Below are 17394 nucleotides of genomic sequence, written 5' to 3'. Positions count from 1 at the left end.
TTCATTTTAATGCTTTTATTTTACTTGTTTATTTTTTAGAAAAGGCTACACACACGTCATTATATACATTTTATACAAGAGGAGTAGATTCTGTGTAGGAACCAGCCAGATCTTACAAAAACAACGGAAGGATTTGGGCAACACAAAGCATAAAATGGGATTCACAGGCAGTGTGTGGTTCTGCTTTTCCATCCAGTGGCGGTGTAGCTGCGACTTGCTCAAAATTTGTTCTCCGTCTCAACGATTCAAAAGCTGAAACAGAATGCAAATGTAAACGTGTGTAAACAGGGTTACATCCACAGTCAAATATTTCTTGCATATTGTCATTCAGAATTGGTTTTATCCAGCAGGGCGCACCAGACGGACCGCGTGTATGGCATCAGAATGATTCAGATCCCATCATGTAAGTTGTCAATCATTTAAAACACTTTAAAATCTACTTTCAAGGCCTCGGGCCTTTACTTGTGTGGCACTCAGAACTCTTTTATTCCTAAAGCCTCCGACAGACTGCGAATCTGGGCCGTCTCAGACGAAAGATGACTAAACTTGGTGGTCCTACGTCGCACTGTGAGACAGGTTCAAAGACGGCCGTTCTTACGGTCTCGCGACCGAAGACAACCTGGGACAAAAGTCTGAGTGTCAGAAATTTAGCATGACCGTCTCACAATGTGACTGCTGCTAAGACCTACGTCTACTGACCAGCTGATAGAAATGCGATGCAGGATCTTTGCTGATGCTAAACACAAACAGACTGTTGGCATCTGTGACCCAAATGCGATGGATTCAACAAAACGAGCTGCGGCGACTATTGACAGGACGGGATTCCTGCTCGGTGTCATGTTGCTCTACCAGCAGCGTAGATTGATTACACGTGCTGATGCGGCACGCTGATGATGTTTTTATGGACTTGCCTTGTAGCCTGCGATTCAATAATGTTATCATACAGTCTACATACATCAAACTTGATGTCATACCCAAGTTTATTAGATCCATATCGCAGTGTGGCTTGCAATAAACTGACAGGATTGCTAATACTGCATAGTCTGTAGGAGGCTTTAGGCTTGAGTAAATGGATTATTGTAGCATGAAATCCCTGGTCTTGTCTCAATGAGCTATGCTAGCTTCATGTTTCTTTTCCCTACCTGCCCAGCGTGCCTCCGGCCTGGGTGTAATACTTGTTATAGTCCAGCCTGAGGAGGAGTTGAGCCAGGTCAGAGTTGATTTGATGGTTTCTGACGGTCGACAGGATCTTGAAAAGCAGGAAGGACTGGCGACTGAAGCCCTGAAACAATTTCATTACATCTTTCATTGTTGAGGCAGCAATGGTAGATAATAACCCCGTTACTGATACATGAGGAGTCAATGCTACAGTTGGACCTTTTGCCAAACTGAAAACCCACCTTGACCAGGATGTCCAGCTGGGCTGCTCCCCTTTCATCCAGTGGAGCCACATTTTGACTAACCAGCAAGCAGAAGTTGTGGCACAGCTCTAGGATCTCATTCAGACAGTGGAACACCTGAAGACAGGAGGATTCATATAACTCCATCTAATAGAACACAAACATGGCTGACGTACTTCCGCTTCGTCATATAGTGCCATGAAAAAGTATTTGCCCCTCCTGATTTCCTCTATTTTTGCCACACTTAATTGTTTCAGATCTTCATACAAAATGTAATATAAGACGAAGACGACCTGAGTCAACACAAAATTCCGTTTTTCATTTAAGAAAAAAATTTATCCAACACCAACTGACCCTATGTGGAAAAAGTAATTACCCCCTTAGTTAATCAACCAATAGACCAATTTAACTGATCATTGGATTCAATTGGAGCAGACACACCCAGGCTTGATTACTGCCAGACCTATTGAATCTAAACATGGCTTATGTAGAACCTTAGCACCAACGTGAAGTAGGATACAAGGTCGCTATATGCAGCACACTATGCCGCCCCGCCATCAAAAGAAATTCCAGAAGAGATGAGAAAAAAAGTAATTGGGATATATATCAGCCTGGAAAGGGCTTCAAAGCCATTTCTAAGGGTCTGGGACGCCAGCAAACCATAGTGAGAGCCATTGTCTCCAAATGGAGAAAAGGTGGTGAATCTTCCCAGGAGTGGCCAGCCTACCAAAATTCTTCCAAGGGCGCAGCAACATAAAACAAACCCAGGACAACATCTAAAGAACTGCAGGCCTCTCGAGCCTCAGCCTAGGTCATCGTTCATAATTCCACAATGAGACCGGGAAAAATGGAATTCGTGGGAGAGTTGCAAGCCGCACACCGCTGCCAACTAATAGAAACATTAGTGCTCATTTCCCATTTGCAAAAAAGCACACCCCCAAGCTTTTTGGGATAATGTTCTGCAGACAGACAAATTAAAAGTGGAATTTTTTGGAAGACACGGGTCCGGTTATGTTTGGCGTAAAGCAGACAGAATTTCACAATCTTTCTTCTTTAAGTTCCATCCCAGTGATCAGTGTTGGATGACATAGCTTCCCACCCCTTTCTGTCTCTAGTAGCCCTGACAGCATTTGCACAGGTAAGACAATCCTTTCCAGTCTTGAATGTTCTTGAACCAGCTTATTTTAGGTCTTCCCCTTCTTCCCTAAATAACTTCCAACAATCTCGTATGCATGTTGTCACGTCTGACCGTATGACCGAAAAATCTAAGCTGTCTTTTTTTCATGCACTCCTTACAGCACATTCTCATTCATCATCCTGGCAGTCCAAGGTACTCTTAAAATGCTTCTATGTGTCTAAGCATGCAGGGTCCATGGTCAGTGTCCATGTCTCTAAGCTACACAGTAAAGCTGACCAAATGTACCATCTTAGAATTCTCTAATTGGCATATTTATCTTTCTTTTGGTTACTCCCTCCTTACTATAGCTATTCTTATTTCCTTTTCACTTCTGCGATCTTCTGTTGTCATTTGAACGAGGTATACAAAATGATCCACTTGTTCCAGCTCTACACCGTTGATGTTAGTCTGAACTTCGCTGATGGTGACGTTTTGCTGAACAGCGTGGTTTTTGTTTTCTTTGTATTCATTGTCATCAATCCTCTGGAGCTATTCTGCTGTTTCCGCTAATGAGGGCAGTGTCATCAGCATATTTTAGGTTGTTTACATTCACGCCTCCGATCACAATGCCTTTCATAAGGATGATCTGTCTGAATATGAGTTCTGTGTAGATGTTAAACACAATCGGCGACAAAACGCATCCATTTCACAATAAGAACATCATACCAACAGTCCAACATGATGGTGTTAGTGTGATAGTGCTTCTGCTCGCTACCAGAAAATTCTGAAGGAGAACATGCCGTCATCCGTGATGTGACGCTGAAGCATAACTGGGTTATGTAGCAGGACAATGACCCAAAACACAAGAGTAAGTCCACCTCAGAATGGCTCAAAAGAAACAAAATTAAGGTTTTGGAGTGGCCTAGTCAAAGTCCTGGTGTGAACCCCATTGAGATGCTGTGGCAGGACCTTAAATGAGTAATTCATGCTTGAAAACCCTCCAATGTCGCTGAATTACAGTGATTCTGTAAAGAGTGGGCCAAAAATCCTCCACAGCGATGAGAAAGACTGATCTCCAATTAAAGGAAGTGTCTGGTTGCAGTTGCTGCTAAAGGTGGCACAACCAGTTATTAAGTTCAGGGGGGCAATTAGTTTTTCTCACGGGTGACATGGGTGTTGGATAACTTTTTCCCTTCAATAAATGAACATTTAAAAACTATTTTGTGTTTACTCAGGTTCTCCTTGTCTTACATTACATTTTGTATAAAGATCTGAAACCATTCAGTGTGACAAATATGCAACAATCGAGGTAATCAGGAAGGGGGCAAATACTATAGAAGAAGGGTAAAGAGCCGTTCTCCCCATTGCGTGAAATGTTAAAAAGCAAACTTTATGTCGCCTTCGATCGCTTATTTTGTTTCAAAATGAGGTTGTCATTGACATATCTTTGTTGTCAGACGACTGCACGGCTAGAAAAGAAAAAAAAAGATTTGACCAAGGCTCACAAACAGCTAACAGCCCTGAAATTGCCATTAGCCCTGATTAGCCAGTTAGCATTTTTGAGGCTCTTGATCAAATCGCTTTTTTATAGTTTTTCAGTTGTCTGACAACAGAAACAAAAGACATGTCAGTGACAACACATGTATTGTGTTATATGCCGCCTTTAAACACAAAATAAGTGATCACGGACGAAGGCAAAGGAAAGTTGGCATTTTCATATTACAGCAATGGTGGAACATCTTTATCCTGCTATGATGAAGTAGAGGTACGTCGGCCGTATTTGTGGAAAAAGGTCTATACATCCTTACACACAGAAGTAATAATACACTACTGTGTAAAGGTGGAATGTGATTGGTGGATGCTGACCGGTTTGAGCAGGATGAAGGACTGGGCCAGCAGGTTGCTGAGGAAATGGTCGTGGGCAAGTCGGATGCTCTCAAAGTCTCTGGTGGAGTTGATCTGCTGGAGGAGCTGAGAGAACTGAGACTCCAGCACGTCCACCTGGGAGAGAGGGCAGGAAAACAGACCCAATCTAACGGCTCGGAACCAAACAACCGTTTGTCTGTTAAGACCCTTTGAGATACCAGGAACAAAATGTGGAGTTTAACTCTTTTTGCAAGGTAATGAAACACATTCACAAGTGTGGTGGAGGCAGAAGGTTGAGGTGGGTCACCGTGTGAACCAATAGCTTGTTTAGCTTCTGCTAAAGGAGAGGGATTTATATCCTTACAAGTTGAATTTCTTTGCACTAAATATGTTGAACTACCTAGCCCTCAGTCATATCTAAATCTAACGGGGTCGGAAGCAGAATTTTTCACCATTGTTTGTTTTCACATATCAGCCACACGATGCCTTAAAATTTGATCATGTTAAATCACAATTGAAAGAGTCAAAAAGGAACTTTGCTGGCATGTAGATCTTCAAGACTGTAGTTGACTATGTCTTTACCTGTAAGTAATACTGCAGGTTGTCGACTAGGAAAGCCATATGGTTTCGTAGCCTCCATTTAGCGGCGTCTGTCTGGTTGGACTTGAGGTGTTTCCTCTGCATCTGCAGGGCCCAGCAGTGCTGCAGCTCCGACTGCACGCGCCGAACACTCAGAAGGTACCGGAACACCACATTGTATCTGGACGCACGAGAGAAAGAAATGTGAACAGAGGACTTCCTCCTCTGTCCACATGTACTGTACAGGGCAGTTGAGTTTTGTTTTCTGACAGGCAAGATAGGAGAGTTTGGGAAATTTTTGTGAGAAAGTGAAATATTGGTTCTGTTTGACTCAAAACAGTCACTGTCTTTGGGTTTAACACAAGAAGGTGAACAGAAACTATGCTTCCAGTGGTCAAACACACTCTGTCTGAGTGAGACGCTAACTGAGTACTGACTTCTCCAGGACGGCAGGAGTGAAGAGGATGTGCAGAGGCCACTGGACCTTGTAGGCCAGCCCTAGAGCAGCCCAGCCTGTGGGAGGGACCTCACGAGGAGAGGTGTCCTGTGGTGGAGTGGCTCCGTCTCTAGCACCCATCGTCTCTGAAAACACAGGAGGGACCGATACCAACCGGACAGGTCAACAACCAAAACACTGACTGACTTCACTTTGCTCCTTTTCTTGTTGTGCTAATCATTGAAATCAGAAGGTGTAGAGTTTAGATTCAACAAAAACCTGCAGCACATGCTCTCAAACTGGACTGCACTACCAAGGAAAGGTTCATCGACGTGGGTCGAAGGTTTCTATTTGCATTAATTTCCTACAACTGACTTGATGCTACTACAGCTACAACTAGTACTTCTACTACTACAGCTACTACTAGTACTATTACTACTGCTGCTGCTGATGCTTCAACTACTACCAGTATTAATAATAATGAATTTCTATAAAGTACTTTTCTGTAGCAAGAAAGTTAAATAATACTGATTAAAATACTTCTGCAGTAAACCTTTGCTGTCTTTTCCTTGGTAGTCTATGGTGAGGTGAAGGAGGGGCAGGAGGTTGTCATCATCCAGTAGCACCTTATGAGCTGCCTGCTGGAACGCAACATTTACATCTGGGGAGAAAAAAAAAATCATATGACTAGAAAAATATATTGGATAATGTTCTTATGGATCCATGACCAGTTAACAAGTCCTGGGAGAAAACATGTATCGTCATGAGAACTATTCAACGAGAAAGACCACCTACTTTTTAGTTTTGTTCAGAATAGTTTAACTGACAATTATTCAAATACAAAATACATGTATCTTGAAATCATCAAGGGTAACACAAAAATCTAAGACTTATTTCCATTATGGTCCTTGATCTCAGCATGTAGAACATACAACAAATAATACATACATGACAATCTACCGTATGTGCAATCAATACCATTCATCTTAAATAAACAGTCTCTAAAATCTTCCGGGTCAGATTCCCACATTGAAGCGTACCGTGCTCTGTGACTGCCGTGGGAGGGCTCTTAAGCATGTGCTGCGCGTGGTCGATGAAGACCTGGTACAGCTCTCCACGGCCCAGCAGGTAGAAGTCTTTGATAATCTGGAATAGAAGAGAAGCGATCTAAACAATTCAATTCAAACCAATCTGACAATCCCAAACTGGTTTCTTAAAGATGACAAACCTTGAGCTGTCCCAGCAGATCCGACTCCTCCACCATCAATGTCCACAGATGCTGAAAAACAATAAACACAAAGTCTGACTGATTTCTTCGGGCTTTTGTGTATGGTGTGGCTTTGCTTTGAGAGTCCCAAGCTGAAAGAGAGGTGAAGAAGAGAGTGCAGGCAGGGTGGAGTGGGTGGAGAAGAGTGTTAGGAGTGATTTGTGGCAGAAGGGTACCAGCAAGAGTTAAAGGGAAGGTTTACAAGATGACAGTGAGATCAGCTATGTTATATGGTTTGGAGACAGTGGCACTAACAAAAAGACAGGAGGTGGAGCTGGAGGTGGCAGAGTTGAAGATGTTAAGATTTTCACTGGGAGTGATGAAGAAGGACAGGATTAGGAACAAGTACATTAGAGGGACAGCTCAGGTTGGGCGGTTTGGAGACAAAGCAAGAGAGGCAAGATTGAGATGGCTTGGACATGTGTGGAGGAGAGGTGCTGGGTATATTGGGAGAAGGATGCTGAATATGGAGCTGCCAGGGAAGAGGACACGAGGAAGGCCAAAGAGGAGATTTATGGGTGTGGTGAGGGAGGACATGCAAGTGGCTGGTGTGACAGAGGAAGATGCAGAGGACAGGAAGAGCTGGAAATGGATGATCTGCTGTGGCGCCCCCTAACAGGAGCAGCCAAAAGTAGTAGTAGTAGTAGTAGTAGTAGTAGATATTGTTCAAATGGGCCCACCTCTGCCACTGTGCTCCTGATACCATCGATCAGATTCTCAAAGTCCACCAGGCTGAAAAGGGGCTGCTGTTTGAGTCTATGTAACTCAGCAGCAAACATGTCCTCCTGATGCTTCAATATAGAGCCTGGAAGAATGAAAACCCACAGCAATATATTTTTATTTATCATTTGCTTTGAGTTTTGTATTAAGTAAAGGAAAGTAGGAGACTTGATCATTTGAAGATTCAGTTTAGAACGGTGGTTCTCGGCTCTAGTCGCCAGGACTTCCCAGTATAGCTGGTTGTCTATTCTTACATGGATGTAATAAACTATCAGGGAGAGCAGAACCCCAGCAGTAATGGAGGTCCTGAGGACTGGAGTTAAGAAGCGCTGATGTTCGCGAAACCTACCAGCTCTGGATGGACTGTGGTTGTGGTTTTCAAACATCTGGACGGATTCTCCGACAAACAGGATTTTCTCAGCCACTCGAATGGGAATGTAAGAAGGTAACATCTCTGTTCGCAAGGAGAACTGCTGGAGAGAAGGAGCGAGCATGTTCTCCTCCTCAATTAATCTCTGCAGCGACAACAGCACAGCAAGACTTCAGTCAACAGAGACATTAAGAAGACCCCATTTACATTGCTCATTTTATGTCACTTGCATCCATGTTTTATTTGGCTGTGACTTCTCTACAATGCATTAATCAGGTGTTATATATTGGGATCTAATGTTGAGATGTGGAGCCGTGTGTTTTCACCATCAAGGATGGGCTTTCTCACCAGATCCTGCAGTTCTCTCAGTTGTTTACCACTCAAACCGCCTATTCCCAGGTCCTCCTCCTCCTCTTCTTGACTGACAGCAGCTCCTCCTGCGCTGGGACCCTGTTTAACAAAGAACTCCTCACTCTGGTCCAGCAGTAAACCATGCAGCATCCAGGCAGCTAGCTGCTTGTACATCACCCCGTGACACACAGCCAGAATCCTGCAGCAGGTACAACCAATAACAATAATAATAATAGTCACATTGGAAAAACTTCAAATCAACTGGTACAAAGTTCTTTAAAAAACTGCAAAGTAGCCTGAAAAATTCTTAACTGTACACTGTAAAATGGAAATAAAGAAATGAAACAAAACATCTAAGATGAGGAGGAAAAGAACATAAAGTGAAGACGTTTTACAAAAACACCAGTTTAGCTCAGCAAGAAGTGTGTTCCATAATGTAGAGGCTCTGACGGCAAAGTACTGAATGAAACATTTCATGTAAACCTAAGTCCTAAACAAGGATGAATTCGCTCTCCACGCATGTCAGTGAGGTGACTTACTTCTCCAAGGCAATGCGTACAGGTGGAAGTCCTCCACAGCTGTGCTTGTAGACTGTCTCCAGGATTTGACAACCATGGATCTGAACCAAGCAGAGAGATGATGAACAGATGTTAGTCAACTGGTTGAATCATCTCCAGGATGAAGCAGAAATAAACAAAGTGAAGAGTAGAGAAGCTTTTCAACATTTCAATGTTTTCCTACTTACCTTCTGTGATCTTATCGTCTCAACCACCACCATCACAGAAGGGAAGAGCAGCTGGAACTAAAGAGACAGAAAACTTTCTCATGAAGCAAACTGACCAATTTCTTCTGTCAAGGTCTATGTTACAGTTTCAACTGAAGGAATTTTAGTGATAACACATTTAACTTTAATTAAGCATTTCATTTAAGCCCAATACCTGATCCAGCATATAATTCACATGGGATATTGAAAGATGCGGATCTCCAAGGAACTAAAACAAAGAACACAATTCATTAATTGTTGAGTGCAATGTGTAACAGGTAGACTCTTTATCAAACATGCTGCATAAACACACAAGCACATCGTATTTGTCATCTTTTCTACTTCTTGCTCGAGATCCAGTAGGGCCTGTCTGTAGGGCTGTAGCATAGAGTCCAGCCCGGTGCAGAAAGCCCGCAGATATATCCCATTAAGACTAGCCTGGTTGGGCTGGTTTGTGTGATGCTCCTGAAAGGGAAAAAAAAGGTTGGCAACTTCCCATTTCACAAATCCATTTAAGGTATAGTCTCAAACAATGACCAGTCCTCAAATCTGGTCCAAATCATTCTGGCTAGTGAAGAAATTCAAGGACAGTTTATAAATATTTTCATTTTCCTTTTTCCTTGTTAACTTTTTTTTAAATCTTCAAAAAATAACATATTTGATATGAAATATACCAAGACAAATGTTTTATATGAAGCACTGAGATGTTTTCTCACTTGTTGGTGCACATGGCCTGTGTGTTGTTCTATAAATTCTGTGAAGCGGATGTAGTCTGACCCCAGCTTGCAGAGGCGATTGAGGGCACTGGTCTCACTGGGATGAAGAAAAGGGAGGTCTTGAGACACCTGTGTTGAAACGATGTGTTTCAGTGAATGCGTTATCCGTCTTTGACATATGGAGGCAACGGCTATATAAAGTCATAAAATAGTCAAGTCAAGTCAATTTTATTTGTGTAGCCCAATATCACAAATTACAATTTTGCCTCAGTGGGCTTTACACAACATCCTGTCCTTTTTTTCGTTTTTTTTTATTTTTATAATGCACACTATGCTCTCTACCAAAAATACACGCTGGTGGAATTCAAGGCAAAGTCTTACAAAAGACGAAACGGTGCCATGCCATTGTTCCGATGGCCCATTATTCCAAACCCACAATAGTCGGAAGCCCATTTGTCCGACAGCCCATTATCCCGAAAACAAATGCCCATTACTCCGAAAATATACTCTCAACTGTGACTCACTGATCTGAACTGGCCAGAGATAAATACAGGAGAGTTGATATTTCTAGGGCAGCATGGTGGCGCAGTGGTTAGCGCAGTCGCCTCACAGCAAGAAGGTTCTGGGTTCAAGTCCTGGGGTAGTCCGACCTTGGGGGTTTACCCAGGTTGTCCTCTGTGTGGAGTTTGCATGTTCTGCCTGGGTTTCCTCCAGGTGCCTTCGGTTTCCTCCCACAGTCCAAATTGCCCTTAGGGGTGTGTGTGTGTGTGTGTGTGTGTGTGTGTGTGTGTGTGTGTGTGTGTGTGTGTGTGTGTGTGTGTGTGTGTGTGTGTGTGTGTGTGTGTGTATGTTGGACTGGCGGCCTGTCCAGGGTGTCTCCCCGCCTGCTGCCCAATGACTGCTGGGATAGGCTCCAGCATCCCCGCAACCCTGAGAGCAGGTTAAGCGGTTCGGATAATGGATGGCTGGATGATATTTCTAGTGAAGTAGAGATGACATTCTCCATCCATCCATCCATGTCCAAACCGCTTATCCTGCTCCCAGGGTCGCAGGGATGCTGGACCCTATCCCAGCAGTCATTGGGCGGCAGGTGGGGCGACACCCTGGACAGGCCGCCAAGGCCATCCCAGGTGATATGTTAATGATATGTTAAAGTAAAACAGTTACCTGGCACCACTTTAATTTTAATCCATCTCAGAGTAACCAGTGATCGCCATCTTCTGTCCTTTACTACATTTTCACTGTGTGTGTGTGTGTGAGTGAGAGAGACACACACACACTTATAACATCTCCTATTCACGCGAATTAGTAGTAAACGGTGTCTTCGCGTTTGCACGTCAAAGCACACGAACAGCAGAACCTTCCAGAGAGCGTGTCTATTTTCGGAGCTGTGGGCTTTTGTTTTCGGAACAATGGGCCGTCCCCGACGAAACTACCTTCAAGGTGATCTCGGCTACAACAGGCGATCGAAACAAGAGCAATTACTAAAATGTCAAATCGGTGTTATTGTTATCATCAGCACTAGTTCTTCCCGACATTATCCGATGAAAGTGGCGGAACGTGCATAATTCACAAGAATTCATGAATTAGCTCATTCGTGGTAAACTACCGACCGTAGACCGTTAGTTTGCACCGTTGAGGTATCACCTAGGTTAGGGGCTTTACCTGCAAACCCGTCCGTTTGTTGCATGTGAAAATAGTTCCGGGGTATCCGCTCAACGCCAGCAAGAGTTCGTGAATCATCTTAACCGACGTTATCCGGTTTTACTTTAAATAACGATAAAAGGTCAACAAATCATTCATTCCCTATAACAAAACAGCAAGGAAGCGTCCTGCCATCGGACGCAGGTTGATCACATCATTACACGAAAGTCGCACATTGTTGTCGTCACGCCGAGCGTACAGGAAGTCGTCGCGGACGAACCCTGATGGCGTTGGCTAGTTTTGCTTTTAGATTTATACAAAGAATCGTCATTACCCTTGTAAACGCCCGACAGATTAGACAGAACAAAAGCCCGTGTCGCGGCCTTTAGCACAAAAATCCATTTGCACGGTGACGGAATAGGTGTAAATGGCTGCGCTAGATTAGCCACACAGCGGCAGTCACTAGTTCGCCGATATCGACGGGCAGAAGCTCCGCCTCCTCCCTTGATTCAACCAATGATACCCGTCGCAGGCTCTCCCGTAAACCAATGAGATGTGTCGCTAGTTCGCGACCACGACGCTGCACACATCTTGCGCGGCTAACTCGTTAGCAGTGTCCAGCAATGTCTCCCACACCGACCTAGCGTGGGCGTTTCAACTCGACTTACGACTCGACTCAACGTTAATTTGCTGGGGCGACCGATCCGCCCCGAGTTGGTGGACTTGCGCCTCGGTGTTCGGGGTGGCGGTGATGTAGCTGAGCCGAAACCGAGATCGTGTCACTCCTGCGTCACCATGTAGCCACCGAGCCGCGGTCTGACGTCGGAGAGAGCTGGCAGAGGTGAGTGAACCGGACCCGGTAACAACGCGGGAGGGGGGCAGGCCCGGCGGCCCGCTGGCCCCCATCAGCTTTGCTAACGCCGCGCCGCTACTTCGCGGAAGATCCGCCGGAATGGCAAATCTGCCCCCCGCGCGTCGCCTCTGCACGCCGCCCTGCAGACGGCATGCTCAACCTCGGCTAATACCGGACACAAGAGACGTTAAACTGATACGTTACTGATTGTTACAAATAACACGGTTTGCCCCCCTGTGTTTGATATCGAATGTAATTCGCTTTATTCCGTTTTAACAGAACTTGACAGATGGGGGAATTCGTCGATTAAGCTCCCTGATGGTGTGATGTGATTGTGTTGTAGTGATGGCGGAGGGGAGGAGCGGCGACGACGTGGTTTCAGAATACCTGGGCCAGAACCGTCAGCTGGCCCAGTGGGTGGAAACTTTCCGGGGCTACTGCGAGACCAACAAGCAGTGGTTCGCCAGAAGAGAGTTCATCCTGAGGAACATGGAGGCCTTCCCCACCCTTGAGCAAGGAGTTCCCAGCAACGGTTTGGACAGACTGCTGTCCCTTTCCATGGCATGGGCCAACCATGTTTTCCTGGGCTGCAGGTAAGCTGTGTTGAAAGCAGGATGATTTTGTACAGTAAACATTTTTGGTTTCTAAACGCCAGCAGACATGCATGACCAGGTTTTTGTTGTTGTTGTTGTTTGTTTCCCCACTTAGGTACCCACAGGCAGTAATGGACAAGCTAAAGAAGATGAGCGAAGGAGTAAATGTGACTGATGCTCCGGTTCATATGACAAGGGATGAAATCATTGCCAAAGGGAAGAGGGGTGCCTCAGCCGGTAGTCTATCCAAACTCCCAATTTATAAATACTTCGTTTATTGTTGCTGACGTTGAAGCTAAAATCTGCGATGTTTCTCCCTCGATAAATGATCATCTCATCTATCTAGACCCGGCTCCGCAACCTACGGCTCCGGAACCGCATGCGGCTCTTTTGCCCCGCTCCAGTGGCTTCCTGTTGCTTTGACAAAAAAAAATTATATGGAAATGAATAACAGTCATTTTTTCCATCCATTCATTATCCAAGCCGCTTATCCCAACCGGGGTCGCGGGATGCTGGAGGCTATCCCAGCAGGCCCACACACACACATTCATAGGGACAATTTAGTACGGCCGATTCACCTGACCTACATGTCTTTGGACTGTGGGAGGAAACCGAAACATCCATATTTTAACATTTTAATTTTCGTTTCTCATTGTAGTGGGCCTAAAGTAATTCTTACGTTCTACACACTGAATAAAAAAAATGTTTTAGCATTTTGTTAACCAAAATGTGCGGCATAGTCTACGTCTACAGCCTTTCCCTCTCAGCTTTGCCCAACCTCCATAGCGGTGGCTAGGTCTATCTACCTCAAGCTTGAAGTACATAATCCAAATATCGCTCCCACCTCACAGATGAGAGCCTGTAGTGTAGCCCTGATAGAGAAGATCTGCAGTGACCTTCAGAAGCAGAAACCACATTTTCGAGAAAACGCCATCCTTTAATAGGCTGTCGTTTTGCAGCAACGTTTCTGTTTTAGCAAGTTGTGCTTTTGTCAATGAATTGAATGACCCTTAGCTGTTGAGTTTTATGCTCATCCCTGAGGGTTGATACATGGCTGAGGGAAAAAGAGGATTACCTCCCACTGAACTGGACTTTTGTTCAGTTTTGTGTTTTGTTGGTAATGACATCCCACAATAAAAATAACAAAAAAATATAAACCAAAGAAAGTTGAATCAGTTCATCTGGACACAATGCTTATTGACAGATACGTTTCATCACTCATCTAAGTGACCTCTTCAGTCTCAACCGACTGCAGGTATCCCCCCCCCCCCTTATAAACAATACAGTCCATAACGACCGTAACCAACAATCAGTTTCATATGCAAATATGGGTGTGACCATTAACTAGAGTTTCAATGGCCATGTGTACTATTCACAGAAGATTTGGGAATGTTTGCAATCACAGCAATGTAAGATGGTGACAGACGTACTCTTAGGCCCCCTCCTCTGTTCAGGGATGGTCGTTCCCTCTTAACATAGATGGCCTCTGACTCCCCGTTCAAACCAGCGTTTCTCCTCATCCTCATCCTTGAAAGAGTGTCCACTGGCCTGTAGATGAGTGTAGAATGTGGAGTCCTGGCCTGACTAGCTCCTCTGTGTTGTGCCATCCTCTCACAGATACTACTGGAATACAGTTTTTTTGTGTATGTTTACCAGGTGGCATAGCTCAGGAGGTAGAGCGGGTCGTCCAGTAATCGGAAGGTTCCTGGTTCGATCCCTGGCTCCTCCAGAGAGCATGTCAAAGGGTCCTTGAGCAAGACACTGAACCCCCCCTAACTGCTCCTCATGAGCAGGTTGGCGCCTTGCATGGCAGCTGCCGCCATCAGTGTATGAATGTGTGTGTGAATCGGTGAATGTGAAGCATACACTGTAAAGCACTTTATTTAAGTGGTCAGTAGACTAGAAAAGCACCATATAAATGCAGTCCATTTACCATTTGTATCCTGAATATGTAATGCCCTTTACTGTATTCCGTTACTGCCCGAGGCTGCTCATTATGATTACTCAACTTACGAGTTCACGGTTTAGTTATTTGGTTTCAGGCTATCAGTCATTCAAACTTTATTTCTAAAACAAATATCTATATCAAAATGCAGGGCAATGCACTTTGCATCAGAGCAAACGTATATAAAGTAAACCCATCTGTACATCCTCAGCTCAAGCTGTCCGTTTATAGACCTCACAGTATTAATTATTCGGTTTGATGGACTGCCGAAGACACTCTTCCGTTACAGTTTTATTTTGGACCAGTCATCTATAGGCTGCTCTGTTTCTAACATCCCCACACCTATGTCTAGAGTCTGTTTCATAGTTAATAGAGGTTGCTGTGTGGGATCTGTCACATGCTGACTACGCTATTGCCTTTCAGAGGGTGACCCCGACAGCTGTGTGAAAAAACCCAAAACCGGGCCGAATGAGGTCGACGGTCGGTCTGCAGGGAGGACCACAGCGCGGCCACCGACCCAGAAATCGGGACCGCCGCCACAGGCTCCCGCTGAACACCAGCCTTTCTTCAACCGCCTCTATAAGGCGGTGGCCTGGAAGCTGGTGTCCGCCGGTGGCTTCGGTCCCAACCTGGACCACTTTGAGATCTTGCGGAGCTGTGTGGAGTCCTGCAAGCAGAGTCTGAGCTGCGTGATTGTGCCATTGAAAGACATTCCAGACCTCCCGGTGGGCCGAACACAGAAGGAGGGCCATGTGTGCGAGCTCCGCTGTCAGACTGTCTACATGGGCACGGGCTACGGGCGCGACGAGGCCGCCGCCAGAGCCATGGCCTCCAAAGAAGCCCTGAAAGCCTTTCAGGGGCGGAAAGTGACAGTGAAGATCTGTCGACGGAGGTACAGAGGGGGGGACGTGGAGGATGTGATCCTACATGATGATCAGCCCAGGAACCAGGGCTTTCCACCTGCCCTCAGCTACCCCTTCCAGCCACAGGAAGACGCTTCATCGTAGCAACAACACACAGAAAAACCTTGATTTGTGCGTGTTTGGCTGCAAAAGGCGGTATGTATCTGATGAATCTGAATACACTGAAGGAGTTCTTGGCCGTGTGGGCAGCGAGCCTCCGAACACGGCACCTGCTATTTTCACTGTTAAAAGTGTGCTTCACATGTGGCGTGGGATCCAAACAGCGCCGTGCTTTTTGTTGTCGTGTTCAGACGTGTTGTAAAATGACACGTTTAGCGAGACACATTTTTATGCTAGACGTGGGTAATGCAACTCGATTGAATGCCTGCAGTTTGTTGGGAAGTTTGGTTTCAGGTTCGTTCCCTGGTGAAAGTGAGAACAGGTCTGACTGCTGTGATTGGTTGAAATTTGTATTTTGTCATATTGTCAAAGTTTCTCCTATGAATAATTAGCTTTGTGAAACATTCAAACCGCCCACTGTGGTCTTTTAGTTTGTCTAATTAGTTGCTCAGCAAAGTTTTAACACATCTTGGTTTTGTTTGTTGTTCTTGTCTCCGGCTATATACCCATCTTAGACGTGAGCACTACAGGTTACTGCTTTCTTTTTTTTCCCCTCCCATCATTTAACCTCACTGATTAAAAACCACTGAGTGTCCTACTGTTCAGATTGTTGGGGGCTCTGTGCTTTTAGTTAATTTCTCCACACAAGTTGTGTACAGTTATTCTGTTATCGGGAGCAGGCGGGGGTGTGTATTTGTGAAAATAACATGGTTCACATCACCGTGTGTTTTTTTGTTAGCACTTCTGGCTGTATATACTTTTCTTTCAAATGAAAATAAAGGAAAATTCGTTACTACTGCCACGACTTCTTCTTTTTGAACTACAGTTACTCCACCTTGGACAAATGGTTACAAGAATGCGATGTAGATAATTATGCACATATATTAATTGGACTGCCTGTCATGGAATATGAAACTCAGGGGCCTCGTGCGTCAATGGGCAAATTTGTGGGTGCACACCCATGGGATTCAATGGGCAAATTTGTGGGTACACACCCATGGGATTCAATGGGCAAATTTGTGGGTACACACCCATGGGATTCAATGGGCAAATTTGTGGGTACACACCCATGGGATTCAATGGGCAAATTTGTGGGTACACCCATGGGATTCAATGGGCAAATTTGTGGGTACACACCCATGGGATTCAATGGGCAAATTTGTGGGTACACACCCATGGGATTTTTTTTTTTTAGCCCTGAAATCGTCTGACAGGGCCGCAAAGCATGACGGTTATTTGTAGTTCCTTCCTCTCTTGCAGCGAGCAGTCACCCAAGGCCTGCAAAGACACGTCGGTGTCTAAATTCAGGGGTTACCCACCAGGTCCTGCACTGGTCTCTGAGTCAAACGTCAGGGCTGGAAGTGCCTATGGGTGTGTACGAGCAGATTTGCCCATAGTAACGATGGATGCACGATGTTCGTTAGTGCAGTGGTTCTCAACCGGGGGTCCGCGGACCCCTAGTGGTCCGTGGTGTAATTGCAAGGGGTCCGTGAAAATAAAATATATTTTAAAAAAAAGATCCTGTGACATTTATAGAAATAGGATTATTTTACTGGGATGTGACTGAGACCTTTATCTACCTAAACTATAAAGGGTAACAGGACTTTTTCTCTAATTACATCTGTTTCACAAGTGTAATTTATTGTATTTTAATAAGAGATCTCGCTCCCGTTTGCATTGTTAAAAGTTACTGCATAAGAATTCTGTTTTGTTAACTATATCTAAGTTACAGCTGAACGCTCTTATTTTTGC

The 17394-nt window shown here is 44.8% G+C and overlaps 2 protein-coding genes across 2 annotated transcripts; one reads left to right on the top strand and one right to left on the bottom strand.

Moving 5' to 3' along the window:
• Positions 1-18: 18 nt before the first annotated feature.
• Positions 19-11388, bottom strand: tubgcp4 (tubulin, gamma complex associated protein 4). The gene is made up of 18 exons (XM_056278373.1): positions 11251-11388; positions 9586-9714; positions 9212-9334; positions 9045-9098; positions 8852-8908; positions 8646-8725; positions 8104-8305; positions 7735-7900; positions 7346-7470; positions 6627-6677; positions 6439-6544; positions 5952-6059; positions 5400-5544; positions 4966-5143; positions 4384-4518; positions 1401-1517; positions 1143-1282; positions 19-252 (listed from the first exon to the last, which is right to left on the bottom strand). The coding sequence occupies exons 1-18, from the start codon at positions 11326-11328 to the stop codon at positions 246-248; spliced, it is 2001 nt and encodes a 666-aa protein (XP_056134348.1). The 5' UTR covers positions 11329-11388; the 3' UTR covers positions 19-245.
• A 431-nt stretch (positions 11389-11819) lies between these two features.
• cdkn2aip (CDKN2A interacting protein) lies at positions 11820-16440 on the top strand. Its single transcript, XM_056278375.1, has 4 exons — positions 11820-12070; positions 12426-12675; positions 12791-12912; positions 15044-16440. Exons 2-4 carry the CDS (start codon positions 12428-12430, stop codon positions 15625-15627), a joined length of 954 nt encoding a protein of 317 aa, XP_056134350.1. The 5' UTR covers positions 11820-12070; positions 12426-12427; the 3' UTR covers positions 15628-16440.
• Positions 16441-17394: the final 954 nt, after the last annotated feature.

This window comes from Lampris incognitus, chromosome 4 (assembly GCF_029633865.1).
Source record: "Lampris incognitus isolate fLamInc1 chromosome 4, fLamInc1.hap2, whole genome shotgun sequence".
Taxonomy (NCBI): domain Eukaryota; kingdom Metazoa; phylum Chordata; class Actinopteri; order Lampriformes; family Lampridae; genus Lampris; species Lampris incognitus.
The sequence above is the reverse complement of the archived record's forward strand: the minus strand, read 5'-3'. Positions and strand labels throughout refer to the sequence as shown.

Bases quoted from the DNA above. Each gene is read 5' to 3' on its own strand.
- tubgcp4 (XM_056278373.1), bottom strand. From the start codon at position 11,328: ATGATTCACGAACTCTTGCTGGCGTTGAGCGGATACCCCGGAACTATT. The intron at 9,715-11,250 runs GTAAAGCCCCTA...GTTTCAACACAG, and splicing joins ACAAACGGACGGGTTTGCAG to GTGTCTCAAGACCTCCCTTT. The intron at 9,099-9,211 runs GTAGAAAAGATG...TCTTTGTTTTAG, and splicing joins TACTGGATCTCGAGCAAGAA to TTCCTTGGAGATCCGCATCT.
- cdkn2aip (XM_056278375.1), top strand. From the start codon at position 12,428: ATGGCGGAGGGGAGGAGCGGCGACGACGTGGTTTCAGAATACCTGGGC. The intron at 12,676-12,790 runs GTAAGCTGTGTT...TTCCCCACTTAG, and splicing joins CATGTTTTCCTGGGCTGCAG to GTACCCACAGGCAGTAATGG. The intron at 12,913-15,043 runs GTAGTCTATCCA...ATTGCCTTTCAG, and splicing joins GAAGAGGGGTGCCTCAGCCG to AGGGTGACCCCGACAGCTGT.